The sequence below is a fragment of the Carettochelys insculpta genome, chromosome 1 (assembly GCF_033958435.1).
Source record: "Carettochelys insculpta isolate YL-2023 chromosome 1, ASM3395843v1, whole genome shotgun sequence".
NCBI classification, from domain to species: Eukaryota; Metazoa; Chordata; order Testudines; family Carettochelyidae; genus Carettochelys; species Carettochelys insculpta.
The window spans coordinates 151,678,788-151,704,659 of NC_134137.1; the positions used below are offsets into that span (position 1 = coordinate 151,678,788).

The 25,872-nt window shown below is 46.6% G+C and overlaps 1 protein-coding gene across 4 annotated transcripts in view; it reads right to left on the bottom strand.

Annotated features, from left to right (window-relative positions):
* The window catches only part of SCML2 (Scm polycomb group protein like 2), a 163,597-nt gene that overhangs the window by 16,056 nt on the left and 121,669 nt on the right, over positions 1 to 25,872 (bottom strand). For all 4 annotated transcript variants that reach the window (XM_074993795.1, XM_074993804.1, XM_074993821.1 and 1 more), the window contains 3 exons: positions 22,266 to 22,398; positions 18,854 to 19,057; positions 6,861 to 7,043 (listed from right to left, as the gene is read on the bottom strand). In XM_074993795.1, coding sequence (XP_074849896.1) covers positions 6,861 to 7,043; positions 18,854 to 19,057; positions 22,266 to 22,398 — 520 coding nt within the window. The remainder of the gene's footprint in view (positions 1 to 6,860; positions 7,044 to 18,853; positions 19,058 to 22,265; positions 22,399 to 25,872) is intronic.

Below are 25,872 nucleotides of genomic sequence, written 5' to 3' on the forward strand. Positions count from 1 at the left end.
CTCTAACTGTTGCTAGAGATGTGTTGCTCATGTCTATTCCACTTTAGGGAGTGTGTGTGCTGTGTGCACTGTTGCTGGGCATTCACCCCGAATGGGATTCACTGGTCAGCTCGAGCATCCCCTGGTGCTATGCACTCATGCATCAAACTAACAGGAGCTGCCAGTCCCACGTTCTCTCAGTTCCTTCTGCCAGCTAACTCTGAGAGAGGGGTAGGAGGATGGGCTGTGGAAGGGGCATGAGCAACATCTTGAAATGCAGCAGTTATGAAACAGTTAGTCACTTTTTATTCTTTGAGTGCTTGTTTACATTCCAGGTTAGATGGCTCCCAAGCAGTACCAAGAGAGTTCAAAGACATGCGGACTGCAGCACTGCCCTATCAAACTTGGCTTCATCTTTAGCCTGCTGGGTGATGGGTCAGTGAGACAAGAAAGCATGTACCAACAACTAGGTCACTGCTTTGACTTGGATCAGAAATGTCATGGATGAAACCTGAGCTCTTGTTGACTGGGCAGTCCAGACAGGCAGGAGGTAGGATGCCTGACTGTTCATGGCATGTACAAATGCAGGAAGAGATCCAGGATTAAATTCTGCAGGTGGAAAACAATAAGCGTTTAATCTTGCCTGATGCTGCCACTAAGAGCTGCCTGGATTTATGGAATGGCTTGGTCCTCTCAATGCAGAGGGCCACAGCACGCCTCACCACCAAGAGAGCAGACACACTGCTCTGCTGAATTATCATGCAGTTGTGGGGAAAACCTGACAGAAAAAGAGCCTGATTACTGTAAACCTGTGAGACCACCTTTGGGAGGAATGCTGGTTGTGGTGCAGCTGAACCTCGTCCTTAAAGAACACCATAGCCTGGGGTCCTGACACAAAGGCCCCAGATTCTGAGACCCTCCTGGCCAAGACAATCACTACCAGGAAGGTGACCTTCCATGAGAGAGACAACAGAAGGCACAATGCAAATGGTTCAAAGGGTCAGCCTGTTAGTCTTAGCAAGACCAGGTTTAGCTCCCATAGTGGAATGGGTTTGAGAGCTTGGATATAAAATCTAATCCCTTGAAGAAGCAAATGGACGTTTTGAGAGAGAAGAACAACCTCCCATCAGAGAGTGGAAGGCTGAGACTGCTCCTAGATGCATGCTGATCAATGTTTCAGGTGAAACAAGTACTCCAGCACAAACCTGAGGGATGACTGAGTTGGTCAGAGGCCTCACTCACTGGGATGACCACACTGAGAAATGCTTCCACTTGGAGAGGTAAGTTGTTCCAGTAGATGGAGTTCTACTGGCTAGGAAGACCTACAAGACTTGGTCTCAACTGGCCAGCTTCATCGGCTTCAACAATAAAGCTTCCACACTGTCAGGTGGAGAATCTTGAGGTTCAGGAGAAGCAGATGGCTGTGATCTTGTGAGGACAGGTTTGGAAAGGGTGGGAGCGATAATGGGGCTGCTACCGACAGATCCACTCGCGTGCCAATCCAATTTTGACACAGCTAAGCAAGGAGTAGAAGAATAACCCTTGTTTTGTCTTGCCTTATGTTCAGTACTCTTGTATACAAGAGGAATGGGGTAGGGTGAAGGGGGGACATTTAGAACTGGCACTTTCGGACATGGGAGTTTGTGGGCATCTGTGAGCGAGCCCACATATGCAACCTGCCAACATTCCTTATTCTTTGTGGTTGTGAACAAGTTTACAAAGGGAAACTTTCCATTCTGAAAGATGGATATTGCTATGTCGAGGCAAAGGGACCACTTATGGGGAGAACACAAAGACCTGATGAAATGAGCTGCAAGGGTTCTAGGTTCCTGGAAGGTAAGAAGCCTTGAGGTGGATGGAGTGCTTCCCCAGAAGTCCCATAGACAAATGATCTTTCGGTACAGGGTGGACAAACATGCTCCCCCCTGCCTGCTAATATAAGCCCTGGCTGCCAAGCTGTCCGTAAGTACTCACGCTACTTTGCCTGCAATATGCGATAACACCTGACAAACTAGGCAGACTGCTCAGAGTTCTCTGATGCTTTCAATGCAATGACAGGTTCTCCTGGGACCACAGGCCTGGAGTCCTGAAGTCTTCAAGATCAGATCAGACATCTGAGATTGGGAATACTCATGGCTTGGGAATGACAAAGGAAATGCCCACCCTCACTGACTGGAGATCTCTCCAGCTGTGGAGGGAGGCGAGAACTGGGGTGGGGATTATAAGTACTTGTTCCAAGTAGTGAAAGCTCAATAAGTATGACTGAGACCAGCCAGCCTCAAAGGGGTCTGAAGTGAACTCTTAAGTGCTATACCACATAAGTGCATGCTGCCACGTGGTCAAAAAGTTTAAGGCAGAAGCGGGCCCTTGGTCTTTGACCTCAGAGCTGACAAGAGCAGTCTGGAAGTAGGCACCTGGAGAAAGGCTCTGGCCTGAGTAGAACTGAGCACTACACCAATAAACGCTATCCCCTGGGTGGGAATGAGAGTTGACTTTTGCCCATTTATAAACAGGTCAAGGGCTTGGAATGTAGCTTGAGCTAGACTGATGCTGGCTCCCACCTGGGCCTCAGAGCAGCTGTTGACCAACCAGTCATCAAGGTAAAGGCCATCTGAGAAAGGCCATCACCATGTGAAAATCTGTGGGGCTGCCAACTGGTTGAAGGGGGAAGATAGTGAATTCGCAGTGGGTCTGCTGTACGATGAATTGGAGGAACCTTCTGTGGCCTCAGAAAATGGTCATGTAGAAACAGACATGTCTTTTCAAGTTGAAGGCAGTGTATTAGTCCTCTGGATTCCAGGAGGTAATAATGGATGACTGGGAGACAATGTGGATCTACAATTTCTTGAGAAAACTGCTGAGGCGACTTAGATCTAGGATGATTCCCCTTGGCCTCTGCAATTAGGAAACAATGGGTACAAAATGCTTTTCCTTCCAAGTTCTGAGGCACCCTTCTCCACAACCTCTACCCAAAAGAGGGCCTGCACCTCATGACGGGAAGTTACTTGAGAGAGGATCCCTGAAGAGGAAAATGGATTGGGGTTGGGAGGAATGATTGGAAGAAAACTGAAAGGTATAACCTTCCTTCCAATGTCATAACGGATTGCACCAGGCTGAAGTGGAAGACTCCTTTTGAAAACAAAAGGGTTGCAAGACCTGGTATAGGAATTCATATAATGCCCTTGGACATGCCTTCAAAAATTGTTTGGGGCACTTGGGCATTTATGCAAACCTGGCAGCAAAACTGAGCTGGAGAGGGATGCTTGTGTGCACTTAACACAGTTTCTGTTTCCTTAAATAGCTCTTGGGGAGATGGCACAGCCCAGGGTTGCCTGCTGAGATCTGAAGTGCTACCTCAAAAGGTGGGAGGGCATAAAGGCCTGGGGACCTGAGGGCAGAGCTGTCCCATCCATTGGATGGATTAGGGCAGCTGCTGTGAGCTCAGTGTTTTTTTTTTGTGGGGAGGTGTGCATGAGTGGGTAGCCCTGGGGAGCCCAGATTGACTCAGCAATTACTGGGAGGGGCATGCCACCAGCAGCAAGAGCTGGGCCCACCCCCCCACACTCACCAGTGGTGGCAGAAGCTGCAGGAAGCAGAGCAACCCATCCCCACCTTGATCAGCTCTGCTTTACCACAGCAACAGGAAGCAGAACGACCTGGCCCCAGCCTGCTGTGCTCCTCCGAGCAATGTGACTGGGAGCCTGGCTCGGTGGAATGCAGCAGGCTAGGACGAGGTCACTCAGCTTTTTGCTGCCAACAGCGATGTAGAGTGGCCCTAACCCCCTGCTGACAGTGCCAGGACCTCCAGTAATCCCTGGGCTACACTGCCCAGTGAGTGAATTTGTGGGAATCAATGCAATGGGGGGGGCGCGGGAGAGCAGAGGCAGCTGAAATGGGGGTGGGTGGAGCAGAGGTGTGGCTTGGAGGAAGGGGTGAAGTGCTGGCAGGGTTAGAACAGGAATGGGAAGAGGTGGGGCCAGGCCTGGGGCAGATTAGAGGATTGTCCTGGGCCCTGCGCCCCCCATGGGATGCCTGAAGGTGGTCCTAAAATCTTCCACGTCATGAAATTTTGTGTCTGCTAGTTTGGGAAAGAAGCAGTTTCCCTCAAACCAAAGGCCCCAAAAGGATGGCTGAACCTCTGGTGATAGCAGACCAGAACAAAGAGCACTTTTCCATGACCACTGCAGATGCCGCTGTTCCAGCAGCCACGTCAGCTGCGTCAACAGCCTCCTGGAGGGAGGCCCTGGCTAGTCTCTCCTTCCGCCACCAGTGTAAAGAATTCCCATCTGGACTCCTGGGGCAGCGAGTCCTTGAATTCAGACATGGAATCTCAGACATTAGTGTCATATCTCCAAAGCAAGGCCTCACGGCTGGAGATGCAGAGCGGTAACCCCCTCCCACCTCCAGTAAAATAAATCTTTCTACCAGGTCCAGATTCTTTGACTCTTTTCACTTGCGGGGGAAGGGGCTCATGGGACAGCTTGCAGTCCCTTCCTATCTTTCTTTTTATTGGCTTCTGTGACCAGAAGGGACCTGGGAGGTGGACAGGAAACCAAGTAATTTTTCTCTGCTGTTTTTGAAGTGTGAGGAGAGCAGAGAGGATGGGTGTGCCACTAGGATTTAAATGGACCCAGAACAGCCCCACTTATAAGCATTGGTATTGGGCTTGGTACCAAAATATAGGTGGGGTGCTGGGTGGTAGGGTGCAGAGTTCCTTCTCTTAGAAGCCACCAAGTCTGAACAGCAGGAAAACTATCCCAATAATGTGGGAAAAAAAAAACCCGGATCCTAAAAAGGCCACTGAACCTGTATAGGCCTCTGTCCACCACCAGGTCAGGTGCCTGGAGAGACCCTCACATCAGGATGTGATGAAAGTTGAGTACTGGCATTTGGCCCCCAGTTGGGCGCAAGTCTTCATCTTCGACTCAGAGAATGAGTCATTTTTCAGAAGCGGTGCCCTTTACCCCCGTCAGCCAATGCTGGGGGCCTGGGGAATGGTGCTGGAACAGGGAAGATTCCTCTGACATCAACAGGGCTGGTACCAGAACAAGTGCTGTGGCGCCGCAAAGGACTTTGGGGCAACATGCTCCCTACAGCTCAATGCCCTTGCCAGGTCTGGACCTTACACCACAAGGGTATCCCTCTAACACCATGCGTCGATAGGGAGCCCTGCACCAGACTCGACAGCACCAGAAAGCAGGGCATAGTTGACAGTGCCTCTTGCAGAGTGAGGGTAGAGGAACGGGCCAAGTGCAGGTCCACTGCACTCCCAAGGCTTGTGCCACTTTGGTTCTGCAGAGGGCCCCCTCTGGGAGTGCTCTGTCTTGTGCTTCTTCCTTAGCACCAGTGAAGTGAACAACGCCAGGAACCCCATGCTGTAGGGGAAGCACTTGGCACCAGTGCTGAGGGACTCAGTGCGCAGACTGACCAGCTGGCTCCAAAGCTGCTCTGAGTGCACGTTCTGTTAAAATGGACCTTAGCCTAGTCTCCCTGACCTTTTTCGTACGAGGTTTGAACTGTCCACAAATCCACATGGGAGTCACGCTCAGGCACTTCAGACAGCTGAAGTGCGGATTTCTCACCCACGTCGGCTTGCTGCAGGAGGCAGAGGGTTTGAAGCCTGGAAGTCGGAGAAAGTCTGGTCCCAGAGACAGACGGTGCCCTTTTAAGGTAAACGTTGAGGCTGGCAGCAGTCTAGCATTGTAAATTACCAGTAAAAGAAATAACTGTAAATAAGTAAATTTGCAAAAAACAGAGGAAATAATAGAACCATAGATTGAATGCTCTGCCCAAGCAACAGAATTTGTTCCAGCAACCATCACTGGTGTTAAGCAGCAACTGAAGGGATGTGGGCTGATCAGGCCCTTTATACTGGCAAATGAGTGCCTGGAAACACAGTGCAAAAGCTTGCACAACAGATACCACTGACAGAAAAAGTCTCAGGAAACTGTGGCATATGCATATCTTACATCGAATGGACATGATCATGCCCCAGAAAAACAATGGAAGCTTGGCTTCTTACTTATTTTTCTGCCCTTTTTGGTTGCCTGAGTAAAAGCACTTAAACATTTCTAACATTAATGGTTTTAGTTCCCATGACCTTCACTAAGAGATTTTTGCTGCATTGTTTTTGGTCTTACTCCTTTACTTTTAGGATTTGTTTATTTCAACTCTCACTTCAGTTTTCTATAGAGTTATCTTATCTCATTATAGGCTAAGTCCTGGACACTGCTGACACTGCAGTCAGCAGCTGGGTACATGAGACTGCAATAGGACCACGCTTCTTCCTCTTGCAATCTAGGGAAGGGGTTCCATGTTCTCCACATGCAGAAATGGGATCCTCAAGTCCTAAACCACCACAACTAGCTATATACAAATCCTGGTTTCTCTTCCTACCTATGACAAGTTACATGTAGTCTCAACACCTCTGAAATAGTCAAAGGGGGAGGGAGGGAGGGAGGGAGGGAGAATGAATCAGAATGAAACACCCTCCAGTTGGGTAGAAGGGACTGCACTGAGTCTTGTAGGACAAACTTCTTTTAGGCAGACAATTCTCTTCTGCTGCTGTGACAAATATATTTCAACTTTATGTGCATAAATCAGGCACATCAAATGTAAGGCTAAATATAGACCTTCTAGCACACCACAACAGTGCGATGTACCGATTTCCCTGTTTACCTGAAGAAAAACGTGACAAATACAGTTTTCCACGTGTGGTTTAAACCACCACAACACACTATGACTGATTTTACTAAGAACCGCAAAGAACTCATCTCAAATCAATTCAAACGGTAGAAAGACAGATTAAAAAACACGAATTGCACAAAATGCCACTCTCCAAAACATATACTTGAAAAAGAAATAATATAATGTAGTATTACCTGGTTTGTTCCGGTCATATTCCATAGGACTTTGTGCACTCCCCACATAAGGGCTGAAGGGCTGGCTACTAAAAAGATTATCACACTGCAGACTATGGCAGAGCTTCTCCAAGAAACGCAGGACAAACGATGCACTGTTTACGGAAGGAAGATTGATGGCATGTTTCTCCCCATCAAAGGAGGCTGTGAGTAAAATGATGTCAGACACAATTCATACATCAGGAAATAGAGTATAACATCACCACTGAATAAAACACAAACATCCTGATTTGATTTAAATAGTGTACAGGGAAAAAGAGAGGTAAACAATTGTTATGGTCTCTGATGAGACTAACAAATTTACCTTTGACGGCCCAGATTTTTCAATTACATCTATGTAAATTCAGATTAGCTCCCCTGATACAAACACACTTTAATTTCTGTTGTTTGGGTATTGAACATCAAGGAAAGTTCTATGTCTACAGGAAATATAACAGAAGAAAGCTTTTATAGTATTTGAGAGATCTGGTTTAACATGAACCACTCGGCTCCATTTGAAATACGACAGCCAGGACTGAATGGCTTGTCATTTTAAGGAGCTGTTTTGTTCAACGTTATATAACCCAATCCAGCAGTCGTCATGCAGGTCAAGCTTCCATTTATTTCAGTAGGTACTCAGCCAGTGTAAGGACTCCAGGAACAGACAGCAACAGTGGTTAAGCTGCTTTAAAAGTCAGTTTATCACATGGATCTTAGACAACATGAAGGGTAATATGCTTACACTTTATATTTTTTGCATAGAAACAGCCACACTGAGTAAAACCAAAGGTTCACCTAGCCCAGTATCCTGTCATCTGACAATGGTCATTGCCAGATCCTCCAGATGAACAGAACAAGCAATCTCCTGTCATACACTCCCGGCTTCTGGCAAACAGAGACTTTGGACAACATCACGTCCCATCCTGGCTAATAGCCATTGATGGACTTATCCTCCATAAGTTTATCTAGCTCTTTTTTGAACCCTGTTATAGTCTTGGCCTTCACAACATCCTCTGGCAAGGAGTTCCACAGGTTGACTGTGCACTGTACCAAGAAATACATCCTTTGGTTTATATTAAGACCAGTATCTATTAATTTCATTTGGTGGCATATAGTTCTTATGTGTGAAGGAGTAAATAGCACATTATTTACTTTTTTCATGCTAGTTATGATTTTATAGACTTCTATCATATGCCCCCTTAGTCAGCTTTCTTTCATGCTGAGAAGTCCCAGTTTTCTTACTCTCTTCATACAGAAGCTGTTCCATACCCCTAATTATATTTGTTGCCCTTTTCTGAACCCTTCCCAATTCCAATAAATCTTTTTTGAGATGAAGCAGCCACACCTGCATGCAATATTCAACATGTGGGAATAAAGAGAAGATACTCACCTGTGGTAACGGTGGTTCTTCGAGATGTGTCCCTGTGGGTGCTCCACAATATGTGTCGGGCTCGCCCGGTGCCGCAGATCGGAATTCTTCTAGCAGTTTCTATTGGATCGCGCATGCGCTCACGCACACCGCTCCCTTGCGCGCCCCCGGCCATGTGCGCGATCCGGTCCCCGCCAGTTCCTTGACCAACCACCTCGGATACTCCTGAAAAACACCAGACAGAGATTCCGAAGCGGGGAGGATGGGCGGGTGGTGGAGCACCCCTGGGGTCACATCTTGAAGAACCATCGTTACCACAGGTGAGTAACTTCTCTTTCTTCTTCGAGTGTCCCCGTGGGTGCTCCACAATAGGTGACTACCCAGCAGTAACCCAAGTAAGGAGGTGGGTAATCGGTTTACGTGCAGCTTGCCCCCGAGAGGACTGCTGTCGACAGACGGGTATCCTCTTCGAATACCCGATGTAGGGCATAATGCTTGGTGAAGGTGTCGTAGGATGACCAGGTCGCCGCTCTACAGATGTCTTTTAACGCGATGCCCTTGAAGAAGGCTGTTGACGCCGCCACCGCCCTGGTGGAGTGAGCCCTGGGCGAGGCCAGCAAAAGCGTCTTTCGAAGCTCGTAGCACATTTTTATACAGGACACGATGTGCTTTGAAATTCTCTGTGAAGAGAGGCCTTCCCCTTTTGACCTGGGAGCGAGAGACACGAGAAGCCTGTCCGTTTTCCGGAAGGACTTAGTTCTGTCTATGTAGAAGGCCAACGCCCTTCTCACGTCTAGGAGATGTAGGCGCACCTCCTTGCTGGAGCTGTGAGGCTTCGGGTAAAATGATGGTAAAACTATTGGTTCGTTAAGATGGAACTCCGAAGAAACTTTTGGAACGAAGGCTGGGTGTAACCGTAGGGTTACCGCCTCCTTTGAGAATACTGTGCAGGGCGGCATTGCCATCACTGCTGCGAGCTCGCTCACCCTGCGGGCTGACATAATCGCAAGGAGGAAGGTTGTTTTCATCGTAAGGAGTTGGAGGGGTACCGTGACTAATGGTTCGAAGGGTAGTCCCGATGATGTGCTGAGCACCAAGTCCAAACTCCACGATGGCGGAAGCAGTTTTCGAGGGGGGCAAAAGTTTACCAGCCCCTTCAAGAACCTTGTGACGATAGGGTGGGCGAATACAGTGGGCCCTTCCTCTGTATGCCGAAAAGCTGATATAGCAGCAAGGTGGACCTTTAGCGAGGATAGAGAAAGCCCGTCTCGTTTGAGGTCCAATAGGTATTCTCGTATTACGGTTATAGGAACGTCAAGAGGAGCTAACTGCTTGGCGGAACACCAGGCTGTAAATCAAGTCCATTTCTGTTCATAAGTCCTCCTGGTGGAGATCCTTCGGCTACACTCCAGGACTTGTTATACTCCCTCCGTACATGTGCTCTCTAAGGCGCTGAGCCATGGATTAACCATGCTTGTAGGAGCAGACCCTGAGGGTGCGGGTGCACTATGGACCCGAGCCTGCGTGAGTAAGTCCGGCATCACCGGTAGGGGAAGTGGTGGACGATCCGACATGCGCAGAAGCAAGGGAAACCATTGTTGCTGGTCCCAAGTTGGGACTATGAGTATCATGCGAGCTCTCTCCCTTCTGGCTTTCTGCAGAACCTTGTGGATAAGCGTTGTGGGGGGAAACGCATAGAGTAGAGGGCCCTTCCATGAAATCATGAACGCGTTCCCCAGGGACCCCCGCCCTATTCCTGCTCTGGAGCAGTACTGGGGGCACTTCTTGTTGTACTGGGTGGCAAACAAATCGACTTGGGGAAATCCCCAGGTACGAAATATGCGCCATAGCATGTCAGAGCGGATCTCCCATTCGTGCGTGAGTGCAAAACACCTGCTCAGCTGATCTGCCTTCACGTTGTGAGTGCCCAGCAAGTACGAGGCTTTCAACGTTATATTGTTGGCGATGCACCAGTTCCACAATCGGACTGCTTCCGCACATAACGCACGGGATCGTGCCCCTCCTTGTCGATTGATGTAGAACATAGTGGAGGTATTGTCGGTATTGATCCCAACTACTTTGCCATGCAGGTAATCTCGAAAATGTCTGCACGTGTTGAACGCTGCTCTGAGCTCCAGTATGTTTATGTGCAGTGTCTGTTCCGCAGGGAACCATAGCCCTTGCGTCACCTTGCTGCCAATGTGCGCTCCCCATCGTATGTGGGAGGCGTCGGTAGTAAGAAAGATAGAAATTTGTGGTTGGTGAAAAGGCACCCCCACTAGCAGATTCTTGGGATTTTCCCACCACGCTAGGGAACTGCGCACCTCTGTCGTGGGCAACACTACCTTGTGGACAGTGTGGGATGCCGGTTTGTAAACACTCGCCAGCCAATGCTGCAGGCTTCGCATGTGTAACCTGGCATTCTGTACCACAAACGTCGCTGCCGCCATGTGCCCCAACAGCTGAAGGCACGTTAGGACCGGCACCGTGGAGCTGTACGTCATGACTTGCACCAGCGAGTTGATGACGCGGAAGCGGGCGTCGGGCAGGTATACTCTTGCTGTGATAGAGTTTATGCATGCCCCTATGAACTCTATATCTTGTGTGGGTTCAGTCTTTGACTTTGCGAGGTTGATAACTAGGCCCAGCGAAGTAAACGTGTCCCCGGTGACGCGTATCATGCGTAAGACCTCTGCCTTTGAGGCCCCTTTCAGCAGGCAGTCATCCAGATGTGGGAAAATAAACACCCCCTGTCTGTGCAGGTAAGCTGATACCACTGCCAGGGTTTTGGTAAAGACTCTGGGAGCCAAGGATAGGCCGAACGGAAGAACCCTGTACTGGAAATGTTCCCTGCCGACCGTGAAGCAGAGGAAGTGTCTGTGTGCTGGGTGGATTGTTATATGAAAGTACGCATCTTGTAAGTCGAGGGCTGCAAACCAGTCTCCATCTTCCAGTGCCGTAAGTATGGAGGCAACTGTGATCATCCAAAAGCGTTGCTTGCGCAAGTAACGGTTGAGGCCCCATAGATCCAAGATCGGCCTCCAGCCTCCTGTTTTCATCTCTGTTAGGAAGTAGCGTGAATAAAAACGTTTCCGCTGGAATTGCTCCAGCAGTCTTTCCACCGCCCCAATGAATATAAGGTGATCCACCTCTTGCCTGAGCCTCACCTCATGGGCAGCGTCCCTGAGATGAGGCCTGGCGGGAGGCTTCGTCGGTCGAAGTGACTGGAAAGGGATCGTGTAACCCGTGGCTATAATCTCTAGCACCCATTAGTCTGTGGTGATCTTTTGCCATTGGGAGTGGAACGGTTTGAGGCGATGATGGAACATGAGATGAGAGTGGCATTGAGCGATGGTGTTGATAGTGCAGCCCCCGACATACCCGTCAAACTTGTTGTCTCTGGGCCTGCCCCGAGGGTGTACGGCTTTGTTGAGAACGTCGCCTGGGAGTCCTGTACTGCTGCTGCTGTTGATGGCGCCCTTGGTCGTAGCCTTGCTGATATTGGTAAGCGTAGCGTCCTTGCTGAGGATAAAATTTCTTCTTCTTGTATGGGGGAGTATAAATACCCAAGATTCTAAGTGTGCCCTCGAGTCTTTGCTGGAGTGATTGTCAAAGTTGTGGTTTGATAGATGTGCCGCGTAATTTGCCACTCTCAATAATAGGGTAGAGGAGGAATACACCTTCCTGCCAAACAGCTCTAGCTTCTTAGCATCTTTATCCGACCCCCCGATTTGTACTGAGACGCCTTTGACCTCTGCTGGGACAATTCGACCACCAAAGAATTGGGTTGTGGGTGACTAAAGAGGAACTCCATGCCCTTGGCTGGGACGAAGTACTTCTTATCCGCTCTCTTGTTCGTAGGCGGAAGAGAGGCTGGGGTCTGCCATATGTTAGTGGCTGACTCCATAATGGCTTCGTCCAGCGGGATAGCGATTTTAGATGAAGCCAGGGGTCTCAAATTTTTCAGGAGTTTATGATGCTTCTCCTGCACCTCTGCTATATGAATGTCCTGCGTGAAAGCTACTCTTTTGAACAGCTGGAATAGTTTAAGGTCATCTGGGGGGGAGACATCCCCGGGGGCCATGGCCTCATCTGGGGAGGATGAGGAGGAACCACTGGGGTAAACCTCCCTCAAATTCTCTGGCTCCCCAGGTCAATGATATACTTGCTCCCTGGAGGATTGTGAAGCAAAGTCTCGGGATTCTGGACCTAACTCCCCCTGAGACAACTGTGTTCCCCTCCCAGAGCGAGAGTGTACACAGGGGTATTGATGAGAAGCAGGGGAGGACCTGCTCCTGGATCTAGACCTGCAGTGTCTGTGTTCAGCATGATGAGGATGACCATAGCAGCATGGGCAAGGGCCCAGTGAGGGTGACCTGGACCATGATCGGGGAGTGTACCCATGATGTCTGGGAGAGCGGGACCTCTGCGACGACACAGATAGTGGTGAAGCTGGTTTGTGATAGTACTCAAGGGGATCCATGCCCAGAAATGTTGAAGGTGGCCCAAGCCACGGCGAAACTGGTTGGAGGAATGGAGAGGGAGGTCCTAGATAAGCTGGTGGAGTTACAGCCCATTGGTGCAGCGTGTGTATCTTGGGGTGGGGGGCGGGGCTAGGTGATAAGGGCAGCGCAGCCCTGCCTGGAGATGGACTGAGGTGCCAAGTTTTTGCTTTTGCCTTGCCCCTCCCCTGTGGGGTGGGTGCCGCCCCTTCCCATGCCAGGGATCTCGGCCCCATTGTCAGCGCCATGCTCAGCACCATCAGCTGCGGTGCCACGCAGGTAGCTTCCTCCGGCACCGGTAGGCTCCGTGCCGGGTGCCCCTGCGCCGTCGGTGCCGCCGATTCTGGCGCTTGCCTCGCTGGCGCTCGCGGCGCCTTGCATGCTGTCTGTTGTATAATCAGAGGCTCAGCCTCTGCCACGTGCGCTGCTGCTTTCATGAGCTCGCGGCTGGGGGCTCTGTGTTCCGCTCGTCCTGCCCGCTGGGCCTGCTGGCAAGGATCGAGCTGGGGAGAGTTTCCTCCTCTTCTGCACCGAGGGGGTCAAAGAGGCTGCCTTCCTTTTATGCAACCCAGAGGGCCCTTCTGCATGAGGCTTCTCCGGCAGTTCCGGCTGGAGGGCCTTATCAAACAAGATCATTTTGAGCCTCATCTCTGTCTTTCCTGGCCCTGGCTGTAAGCTTAGCACAGTGGGAACACTTCTGGGTAACGTGTGACTCTCCCAGGCAGCGAATGCATTCACTATGCCCATTGGAGGCCGGCATAGCTTCGCGGCATGACTCACACTTCTTAAACCCCAAGGAGGCCATCGCGGTGAGTCTTTACTGTTAATAGGGTACTTAGCCACTAATCAGCGCTTTCTAACCCAAAATAACAATCACCCGCCTGCGGGGCAGCGGACGGCTTAACTAGCCTTCTTGTCCGCCCCTCTTTCCTTCATTCCTCTTCTTTCTGCTAGCTAATATTCTCTCTCTCTCTTTTTTTTTTTTTTTGATAGTGACAAAACAAACAAACTACACATAAAAACAACTATCTTATCTGTCTCTGGCTTTAGCCTGAGCGGATTCCGTCTGCAGCTGATGGCAGTTGAGAAGGAACTGGCGGGGACCGAATCGCGCACGTGGCCGGGGGCATGCAAGGGAGCGGCGCGCATCGGTGCATGCGCGATCCAATAGAAACTGCTGGAAGAATTCTGATCTGCGGCGCCAGGCGAGACCGACACCTATTGTGGAGCACCCACGGGGACCACTTGAAGAACACAGATTTATATAGCAGCAGTATATTATTTTCTGTCTTATTATCTGCCCCTTTGTTAAAGATTCCCAACATTGTTTGCTTTTTTCAACTGTCATTGCCCAATGACTGAATATTTTCAGAGAATTATTCAGAATGGACTCCCAAGATCTCTTTCTTGAATGGTAACAGCTAATTTAGATGGCTAGTTGTAGCTGGAATTGTGTTTCCCATTGTGCATTAAGTTGCATTTATCTACACCAACTTTCATCTGCTGTTTTGTTGCCCAGTCACCCAGTTTTGTCAAATTCCTTTGTAGCTCTTCACACTCTGCTTTGGACTTATTTGTCTTATGTAGTCTTGTACCCTCCGCAAATTTTGCCATCTTACTGTTTTGCCCCTCCTTCCACATCATTTATGAATATGTGGAATAGGACTGGTTCCAGTAGAAACTTCTAGGGGACATGACTAACTACCGCTCTCCATTCTAAAAACTGACCATTCATCTCCTTTGTTTCCTATCTCTTAACCAGTTACTAATCCAAAAAAGGACCTTCCCTCTTTCCCATGGCAGCTTGTTCTATTAAAAAGCATTGATAGGAATTAAAATGGTTTAGGGAAAAGCTCAGCATTTTTTTTTTCTGGCAAACAGTGAGATGAAAAAAAGGTTAAGATCATTAGTTCCAAGCCTCGAGATGAGCAGTTCTCATTACATTAGTTGTATACTTTCCAACCAGAAATGAAGTATAATATATCAACCACAAATCTAACAGGCAACAAACATGTAATTTCTGGCTTAAAAGAAGTTAGTATGAAGGTTACATTTTCTGCGGTTTAACTATTTTTCTTTTCCTACTTATCAGGTATGATGAGAGTTTGTGCAAGAATTTAGTATAAGAGTTTCCCTGAAAAAATAGGAAACGCTGGAGAGCATCATATTCCATTGATGGGGAAACAGCAGTGCTTTCAAAAACAACACCTTTACACATAACTTTAAATCATAGATGTCTGAATTAGGAGCCAGGCCATGCTGAAAACCACTCCACCATTAATAAGGGGTACTGAATTCAGTTTTAAAAACCTATCCAGTGTGGTTTAAATTACCATTAGAAAAGTGATACAAACACCTCCTCTAATGTGAAGTGACCTTTTACAAGATACTAAATTATATTTACTGAATGTATAAAGTATCAAAATGATGCAACAGAACTTCACTCATTTGCTCTCATAAGTGCATCACACAACAAGGATTACTGACTATGAGACTCACTGAAGTAGGGACAAATCCTAGTCTTCCTTTCTTTCATGGCAAAAAGAAACCACTAAGGTCACTGAAGTCCAAATGAAATCTTAAGGACTCACTGTATACCACTTCAGGGTCACCCACAGAAAACTCCAATCCTTTTTTTGTGGGTGCTCAAGCAGCAGACTCAACCTGGCTGTAAATCAGTAAGGAGACTGAATAGGCTACATGGCCTCCCCTACACCTTCTGACTGATACACTGCAAAACAGCCTGGTCCATCAGAATGCAAATCCAAGAGCCATCAGGATGGTCTTGTGGTCTTGTCATGTATCCCTGGGAAAGCATTCACCCTCTGTCCCCCAGTTTCCCATTTACAAAAAAGAAATATACTTTATCTCACAGGGATGTTGCAAGGGTAAATCCAATAACAGTTGTTATAAGGATCACTACAAAAGAGACCAAATAAATAATCTGGGGAAAAGAATTTCTCCATTTCTGTGGTGCAGTGTGGGGCCAAACACAGAAGAAGGGGAGAGGAGTATAACCTCACTCACAAATCCCCTAGCCCCAATGGAAATACTGTTTTAACCCAAAGAAAATACTGTTTTAAAAAAAAAAAAATTAATGGGAACTTCTTGTCCCTTCTCTCTGTGTGATAGGTTTTCAGTGGTTTCCTCAGTTCCATAGCTGTGTTCAGAGAATCCAGAGGAAGGAAAGACTTATGGTAATCTTACCCATCTGCCTGTCACTACAAGTAAGACAATTTGTCAAGACAGTCTTCTGATCCATACACTATTTAATATAGTAAATGATAAGCAAGTAAAGTTAATGAAAAACATTTTTCACCAACCAGTCCGGACACTCACTCTGGCCGTTTCTACACATGCCACAATAAACAGCCCGAAATATGCGAATGAGGCATGGATGCAAATTCCCTGTGCCTCATTAGCACAAGGTCATGTGCTTTGGAGTCTGGAAGACATTCTTCCGGACTCCAAAACGCCATTCAGAAGTGCGGCCCCCCCCGGAGGTCTTCCGGAAGGAAGTCCTTCTTCCAGAGGCCCCTTCTTCCTGGAAGGCCTCCTGGGGGCCGCGCTTCTAAAGAGCGTTTTGGAGTCCAGAAGAATGTCTTCCGGACTCCAAACCCCGTGACCTTATGTTAATGAGGCACGGGGAATTTGCATCAGCACCTCATTAGCATATTTTGGGCCATATATTAGCATGCCACTTTTGAAGAAAGTGGCATGTGTAGAAATGGCCTCTGAGTGCCCAACATGAATTTTGCAAAGCTGCCAAAATACTTTATACTACTTGCATTTCGTCCAGTCTATTCAGGAAAAAAACACCAAATAGTGAAACTTCCATCACTTTCCTTAAGACTTCATATTCCTCTCAATTTTATTCTGTCACTCCTCATTTTATTCTGTTAACCAAGTGCTCTGCCTCCTCAGTGTTCACACCTAGGGCTTGCTGGAAAACTTTGGACAACAATTTTTTTTTAACAGAATCTGTCAATTTGTTGAAGCGGAAACGTTTGAGGCTAATGCTCAATTTCACTGAAATTCTGCCAGAAACCAACTAGGATCCCAATGTTTTCCTTCCAGCTTGCCTGACCAGCTCCTTGGCAGCCTGACTAGCCAGCTGACAGAGAGCCAGGAACAGGACTCCCAGGCTCTCACTTGTGGCTCCTTGTCAGCCTAGATGTCCAGTAGATAGATATCGATGAAGAATGGTAATTCCATTCTGTAGAGAATGTGGGGATTTTATTCCAAACGAGAACAAAAACAAACTTCAAAATCTTCCAGGAAACAACTATAGTTCTCTGCCTAGCACAGTTTTCAACCCTTACTTATACATCCCTTGGCCAGGATTTAGTCCTTTGTAAACAGTCAATAGAATAACAAGGATAATGTGCATCATAAAATGTATTTTTTCTTGCAATTTGACAGTTTTTGATTTAAATTACTTATGGGAATACTCAACTGGCTAGTAAGCATGCTGTAATATATCCTGTACAAATAAGGATGTCTTAGTAACAAAACCTCATTTGCACTGAACTGTTAAACCTTTATTTGAGAAATAAGGAGAAAGTTCCACTTTGAGAATAAATTTGTATGCATATTGTGCATGAGGATTAGCGCAGTTCTGCTGCATGTGGGTCAGGATGCTGTATTGTAACACTGTTACACAATGAGTTTTTTTTTTTTTTTTTAATGAGAGCTTAAATAACCCTGCTTCCTCTAATCATCTTTCACATCTGGTATTAATATAGGGAGATTAAAGTAAGTCAAAACCTTCTTGCTGCCAATGATGAAATTATGAATTAACATGGCTTACTACTATTCAGAAGACTGCCAATCCAGAAAAGAAAAAACTGACACGATGCAGATATTGAATCTGAGCTAGAAGGATAATTTACATACAGGGCTGACTTTAGCATATATAAGAAATAATCCTATTCTATAGCACAGCAGTGGTTATAAACAATGGGTCTGGGGCCCCTGAAAAGATTTTGGAGGGCCCACTATGCACAACTGGTGTTTGACTTGCTGTGGTCCAGGCCAGGAAGCTGAATCCCTGCTATGCAGTACTGCACCCTAGAACTCAGAGCCACAACCCAGGGCTACAGCTGAACCCTGAACAGCTTATCTTCACAGTGATGCCTGTTATATGGGGCCCCAGGAAACTACTTTTGTGGCTACCCCTTAATGCTGGCACTGGCTTTTGTATGCAGAAAAATATTTGTGGCTCAGCTGGGACATGGAGTTTTTAATACAGTAAAAACTCGATTATCGGCACTTTTATTTAACCAGTATGCCACAGGGCTGGCTGACTGGCCTATTCCTGGCGCAGGCCATTGGAGTGGGGCTGGATGCCTGCTGACCACCTGGGTGAGTGCGGGGAGAAGGCAGCAAGTGGAACTGGATGCCAGCCCCTGCTTCCCTATGCAGCACATTTTATTATCCAGCATGCCCGGTTCCTCTGGAATGCAAGATAATAAATCTTTTACTGTAGCATATGGGGGGAAGGGGTGCAAAGAAATAGGTGAGACCCACTCAGCAGAAGACATAGGTGGTCAAACACTGATCTTAAGATGCTTTAAAATATTAGTGCAGGGGGGTAAAAAAAGCAACAGCAGTTCTGTTTAACATATGGGATCAGTTAAGCAGATTAGTTTTAAACTTTTTACCCACTGGGTTACAGCATTAAGATGATAAACACTGTATGAATAAGACGTGAATTAGTAAAGCTGAACTTTGACTTGCACTGAATTTACTTGACAAATGTTTGGCTATGGCTATTTACTGTGGTATTCTACAAGTTCTACTTTGTAAGAAATCCAACTATGCTGTATGGTGTATATGTAATTATACATAGTCACTGCTGAACTCAAGTTAACAAAACTGGCTGTATCATTTTACACTCTGTATTAAGATGCAAATTTAGTACTGGTCATAGATACATCCCCAGTAAATGTAGCCACAGTCATTTATTCTTAGCTATGCTTAAAGATTTATAGAAGTAACATGCAAACAACAATCACTGCTTTGCTACTTCAGCTCCCCTACTCTACACCACACTCTAATTCTCAAACGTAACCCTGTGAACAAACCAGAAAAATTCTGCATACCTGTTATCATCTCCCCGCCATGATGCCCTGACTTGAGGAATCCAAAGACTGTTTTGGACAGATAGGCACAGTCTACACAAGCCTGCACAGCCTGCTGAAGTACCACATTTACAGGACCTGGTCCAAAGTGGTCTGGAAGCTGCTGAACTTTCTTCTTATCCAGGTGAGGTCCAGAGTTTCCGTACTTGTTAACATAGACACAAACTGAAAAATTACAAGCAACATTTATGAAATCTGCCCACTTCAGGCACAACCACATTCAATCAAAACATACAGCAGTGGCTCTCACTGAAAGTCATATTAAATTCAACTGATGCACACAAAATACAAAAACACCATGCATCCTCTCTGCATACAATTCTTCCTTTAAAAATAGATTTACCCATAGCTTACAACTTACCATGTAATGCAGCAATGGATGAAGCATGATATCCTGGCACAGTGAAGTAAAAACAGGATTTTGACAAGGTACCAAAATTATTACAGAGGCTTCTCCTGGCCCCTTTAGAAATCGACACTGCACTTGAGTGCCTCCACTCTGCATCCCTGTATATCTAAAACAACTCTGGAACCATCTATCTGCACAGCACACTCAAAATGACATCTTCATTGCATTGTCTCCACACTGATATGAAATGAAACTTAGTTATCCAGTGTTTCTACTTTTAAATTTGTACATACTGCACAACACCACACTGTTGACCAAACTCCAAGACAAATATCCCCAACACAACAGCTATTCACTGCAGTGTTCATTTCCTTCTTTCTGAGCCTGAAGAATCAGCACCTCCAAAACCATCCTACCTCACACTACCATGATGAATTTATCCCAGCCTACACCCATCTGTGCTTCTGACTGAACTCTATCTGCATAAGGTCCCATGATACTAAATCTATCCTGAGAGATCCTTAGCTATAAGAACACAAGGGTCAAAGTGAAGACCTTAACACAATGCATTACTGTAACATACCCTGTGTTCTTGCTATAGTTAAAATCTGACAAGAGATAAGTTTGTTTTAAGATGACACTTTCTATAGAAACAAAACAAAAAAAAGCAACTGCCTGCTCAAGAGAAGACAGGTCCTGAAATAACTCTGAGCTAGCACAGGGATTATGCTCCACAGTTAAGCAATGAAACAAAGTAAGGGGTGAAAGCCTGACCTCACTGAAGTCAATAGATGTTTTTCCATTATCTTTAGTAGGACCACGATTTATGATGGTCTAATAATAGGCTTGGTGATGAAGCAATAGACTGAAGCATTAAATAAGACAAAAGAAACCTGCAATTTTTAATTACAGCATTATTTGGGCTCAAATGAAACTTACATTTTCCAAACAAGTGAGACTTGTAACTCTGCATTCATATCTGTTTTCTGATTGATAGCAGAAGTTGTGGGAGGCACTGATGTGAATGTGGAAAGAATCAGAGAGCTCTAAAATATTCAACTCTTATTTGGCTTCAACGGTGTTTGTAAATTTGATCAGTTTCTTTCAGTATGAAATGATTGCCCATTCTGCTCGAATGTCATCTAGCAGTAAGGGAGGTTTGACTGCAAAGATATGCAGAAGGCAAAGCAGTGTGACAGTTTCTTGTAGAAGCAGATTAAAACAGAAAAAAAATTAAAAAATAAAACAAAAAACCTGTGAATTTTCCCACTATTTTTGGTAACTTAGTGGGTTCCAGGATTTGTTGACCACACGGCTGACAATTTACAAACTGTCCCAGTACAGCAAGGGTGGGAACCTATGGCACTGCTACCCAGCCCCCTCCAGCCCGCCCCGACCAGGCCAAGCAAGGGCTGGCTCCTGACAGCAGGGTTGGGAAGAGCTCTAACCCTTATGGCCCCGATCAAGGCACACTGGGACTGGATGAGACCCACAAGCTTTGCCTGGCATGCAGGGAAGAAACATCTCTGTACACTGCAGGGAAATGCTCCCTGTCGCACTGGTTCCCATCCATCTGTTGGCTGGGAACCATGGCAAATGGGAGCGGCATGGAGCCATGCCCGCAGAACAACTTCCCTGCAGTGTGCAGAGCCATATGAAGCCACCAGTGTTCCTGCAAGAGCTGTGCCAGGTAGGTGCCCCCATCCACTGTCACCTCCAGAACTTCCTCCTGGTCCTGCACCCTCCCTTTCTTCCCAGACACCACCTCTCGTGTCTGCTCCAGCACCCTCCCTTCCAAACCTCCACACCCTCACCCCACTCCTGCACCCTCCCTCTTCCCCAGACCCTGCATCCTCACATTCAGCCTGCTCTTGCAAACTCCCAGTCTTGCAGATCCCACACTGTCATACCCAGCCTGCTCCTGCACCTTCCTCCACTCCAGATCTCACACCCTGATCTTCACCTCCAGCCTGTTCCTGCACCTTCCTTCCCACTTACATCCTGCACCTCCACCTACCACCAGCCTGCTCCCTGGTAGCCCCCTTTGGCACGCTGACCTCTCATTTTTGGCCTCACCCCAGAGTCTTGGGGGGCCCAAAATGAACTAGCTCTGGCCCCCAGAAGAGTTAATCCAGCCCTGAGGGGAGCGTCTTTCTTGCTTCTCGGTTGGGGGCCTCATATGAGAAAGCTTTTTGTTCTCCTTCTCATTTGGGGGTGAGGGCCAGGCCAGTGAGGGTTGTGGGTTTTGTTTTTGAGGGTTTTGTGTGTGTTTGCTTCTTGCTTGTGTGTGGGCCCTGACTGATTTTTCAATAGGTCAGTGGCCTCCAACTCAAAAAAGGTTCCCCACCCCGCGTTACAGTACAACATAATGCTTAGAGGGCTGTTTAGCTCTTATTAGCTTACTCCTTTGCCACAATCCATTTTATAATACAGTTCACCACCTTTCCATTTTAAATGAGTTCTTGCTTTACCTAACCCATTTCTCCTGGTCTTCCCCTACTTTCCCCAGTGAAAAAACTATGCAGACAATCACATCTTTACTTCTATTTCCATGTTTTCTGAGTGTAACTGTAGTATCTGATAGCTTCACAAACAACAAGCAGTCCTTTGGTACCTTAGTATCCGATGGCCTTTTGGGAACAGTCATTTCCACTACAATTAGCTACTGGATGGCAAGGAAGTAAGACAAGACAAAGCCTGTCCTTTCTTCTTTACCCAGCATTGAACTCCAGGCAATGGAAAGCCATTGAAAGTGCAAGGAACTTTCCAATTTACACACCAAAAAGCTTGTTAACCAAACATCAAATTCCTGAAGTTATGTTGTTTCCTGGCATTGCAGATGAATCAAATGTGAGTCTTACCTCAGTATATTTGGAGAACTACAATATAAAAATATATCTTCATGTGATAATGTTAGTAAAACAATTTATTTTCATGATGGGTTTTAGAATAGCAGCAGCATAAAACAATATTTTTTCTTTAGGGGACTGAATAATTTAATACATTCGGAGTGCCCTTTTATACCTGTGGATATAACTGCTGACATCGGACCAATAATGCCAGCTCCATCTTTAAGTATCTGTGCACTGCCATTGTCCCCCCCAGAAGTAAGTGGAGGAGAAGTTGTAAGAGGAGATTTCACTGGCAAGACTTTTTTCTGTTAAAAAAAGAAAAAAAAAAATCAGACTTTGACCTTTTCTTACACAATTCTCATTCATAAACGAACTATGTACTGTCCATCACCGTTCACTATGGATGTAAGGAACACACCCGTGAAACTCAACTCCCCAACGTGAAGGCGTTTTAGAAACATTAACTCTTTCAGGGTAGTGAGCTAAAACAAGACAGCCAGAGCTCTGCAGCGAGGATTTGAGACATGGCTCAAAGAAGTCATCTCTGGGTACATCTATGTAGTTGCAATTTCCAGCTTTGATAGATGTACCTGTGCTAGGTTTCACGGAATCAGCATAATAAAAGTGTACCTGTGGCTGCTTCAGTGGCAGGATGGGCTACGCTGCCTGAAGTATGATCTCATCCAAACCCTTACGAAAAGGTACTCGGGGTGGGCAGCCCCTCCTATTGCTACATTTACACACTGATTGTTTCATGTACAAACTTGATCAACCCTAGATCAGGAGCATCCACCTGAGCTGGAAATTACATGATGATTTACTCTCCCCCACTTCAGGCTCTGAGCTGATCAAGTCTCTGAATAGGCTGGCTAGGCTGTCAGGCAACTCCGAAAGCCTCCTCATGGCTAAGGAACTTCAGGAAAACCGAAGAGAAAGCTGTATTGGCCTCTAATATTGTGAAAGGAAATGCCAGACAAGCCACCACATGCATAATGAAAAGTCACTTACATAAAAAAGGAATCCTGTCAAATCAGTAGCTTGCCAATTGGAATCACTGCACTTCTAACAAACAAACAATCTGTTTTTTCTCCAAACAAGTTATTTTAAAAATATATTGCCTGAGATAAGATTGGTTTTAATACCATAACTGCCTCATCCTTTCAACTGTGGCAGGGTCCTGATACACACTGGAACAGATAACGTGAAGTAGCATAACAGTGAATTTTACGTGGACACATTACTGACAATCCTGTTACACTTTCATACTCAGTGAAAAAACCTACCATACTAAATGTGTCTGTTCTTCTGCTTTCAGCTTCACTTCAACCTTTCTTTGCATCTGCAGTTGGGTTTTATAAGCATTCATGTGTGTGTATCTAAGGGTAAGGCCATCTAAGAAGTTAGGGGAAGAGAGGTGTGGTGGTGAGGGGAGATTTACTCCTCCCATGAGGACAGCTGATGGCTTTGAGCCAGCAAAGGTCAGAGGCGGCCTTCAGAGACACTGGGTGGAAGGTGAAAAAGAACAAGCACACCATCAGCTGCTACTACACTTGTTCCACAGATGCAGACTGTGCTTGCCTAAGTACTGCCTTACTGCTGCAAGTCTGTGCATGGAGAAGTGAGCTTATCCACCGCTGATAGTGTAACATGTTAACAGAAACAAGTCAGCCCCCTCAAAACCCCAACTGTCAGACTGCCTTAAAAGCAATAGATTTGGGAAACCTAATTTGCTCTCTCGTTTCGGGGGGGGGAAAAAGGAGAACAGGAGAAGACAGACCACAAACTTGAGAAAAACAGCCTGACTTCCTCACGGACCTGATGGGGAGGATCTTCTACGGAGGCTAACGTAAGGCAGAAAGGAGTCCAGGAGAACTGGATGTATTTTAAAGAAGCCTTATTGAGGGCACAGGAAAAAAACCATCCCAACATGCATAAAGATTAGTAAATCTGGCAGTAAGATTAAAGGCAAGACACTTACAGGAAGCAGAAATTTGGACAGATGACAAGGGCGAAGTATAAAAATATTGCTCCAGCACGGAGAGGTGTAACGAGGAAGGCCAAACCATAAATGGAGCTGCAACTAGCAAGGGATGTGAAGGATAACTAGACATGTCTCTACAAGTATATTAGTAACAAGGTGGTTAGGGAAAGTATGAGAATCTTACTGAACAGAAAAAGCAATCCAGAGATATATGGTATGAAAGCAGCTGAAATATTCAATGCTTGCTTTGCCTCAGTCTTCACGGACAAGGTCAGCTCACAGCTTGATGCACTGGGCAGCACAGCGTGGAGCAGAGGTAAGCAGCCCTCTGTGATGGAAGAACAAGTGAAGAACTATTTTGAAAAGCTGGACATGAACAAGTCCATGGGGCCAGATTTAGTGCACCCAAGGGTGCTGAGTGAGTTGGCCAATGGGATTGCAGAGCTGTTGGCCATTATGTTTGAAAACTCCTGGCGATTGGTGAGGTCCTGGGCGACTGGAAAAAGGCGAACGTAGTGCCCATCTTTTAGAAAAGGGAAGGAGCAGAATCCGGGGAACTACGGGCTTGTCAGTTTCATCTCAATCCCTGGAAAAATCATACAGCATGTCCTCAAGGAATCCATTTTAAAACACTTGGAGGATAGGAAGGTGATCAGGCGCAGACAACAGATTCACCAAGGACAAGTCATGTCTGATCAACCCAACTGCCGTCTATGATGAGATAACTGCCATGGTGGATATGGGGAAAGAGCTAGACATGATTTACCTTGACTTTACCAAAGCTTTTGATATGATATCCCACAGCATTCTTGCCAGCAAGTTAAAGAAATATGGCTTGGATGAATGGACTGTAAGGTGCATGGACAGCTGGCTAGTTCATCAGGCTCAATGAGTACTGAGCAACAGCTCGATATCTAGCTGGCAGCCGGTATTAAGGGGTATACCCCAAGGGTCAGTCCTGGGGCCAGTTTAGTTCAACATTTTCATTAATGATCTGGGCAATGGGATAGATTGCACCCTTAGCAAGTCTGAAGATGACACTAAGTTAAGGGCATAGGTAGATATGCTGGAGGGAGGGCTATGGTCCAGAGTGACCTACACAAATTAGAGGATTGGGCCAAAAAGAATCTGATGAGGTTAAGCAAGGACAAGGGCACGATCTTGCACCTAGGATGGAAGAATCCCATGCACTGCCATAGGATGGGGACCAAGTGGCTATGTGGCAGTTCTGCAGAAAAGGATCTAGGGATTATAGTGGACATGAAGCGGTCTAGTAGCTTGTAGCATGTCCTTGTTGCCAAGTAAGTGCATGGCATATGGGACTTCATGAGTCAGAGCAGATAAAGGGGAATACTTACTTCGGCACTGGTGAGGCCACATCTGGAGTATTGTGTCCAGTTTTGGATCCCCCGCTACATAAAGGATGTGGAGAATTCAGAGGAAGGCAATTAAAACAATAAGGGGGCTGGAGCACATGACTTATGAGGAGAGGCCGAGGTAGCAGTATTTATGTAATCTGCAGAAAAGTGAGAGGGAATTTGATAGCAGCCTTCAACTACCTAAAAGGTGTGAGCGGGTTCCAAAAAGAGGATGGAGCTAGGCTGTTGTCAGTGGCAGCACATAATAGAAGGAGCAATGGTCTCAAGTTGCAGTGGGGAAGGTCTAGAATGGATATCAGGAAAATCCCTATCAGGAGAGGGTGAAACACTGGAATGGGTTATCTAAAGAGGTGATAGAATCTCTATCCTTAGAGTTTAAGGCCTGGCTTGACATAGCCATGGATGTAATGACTGAATAG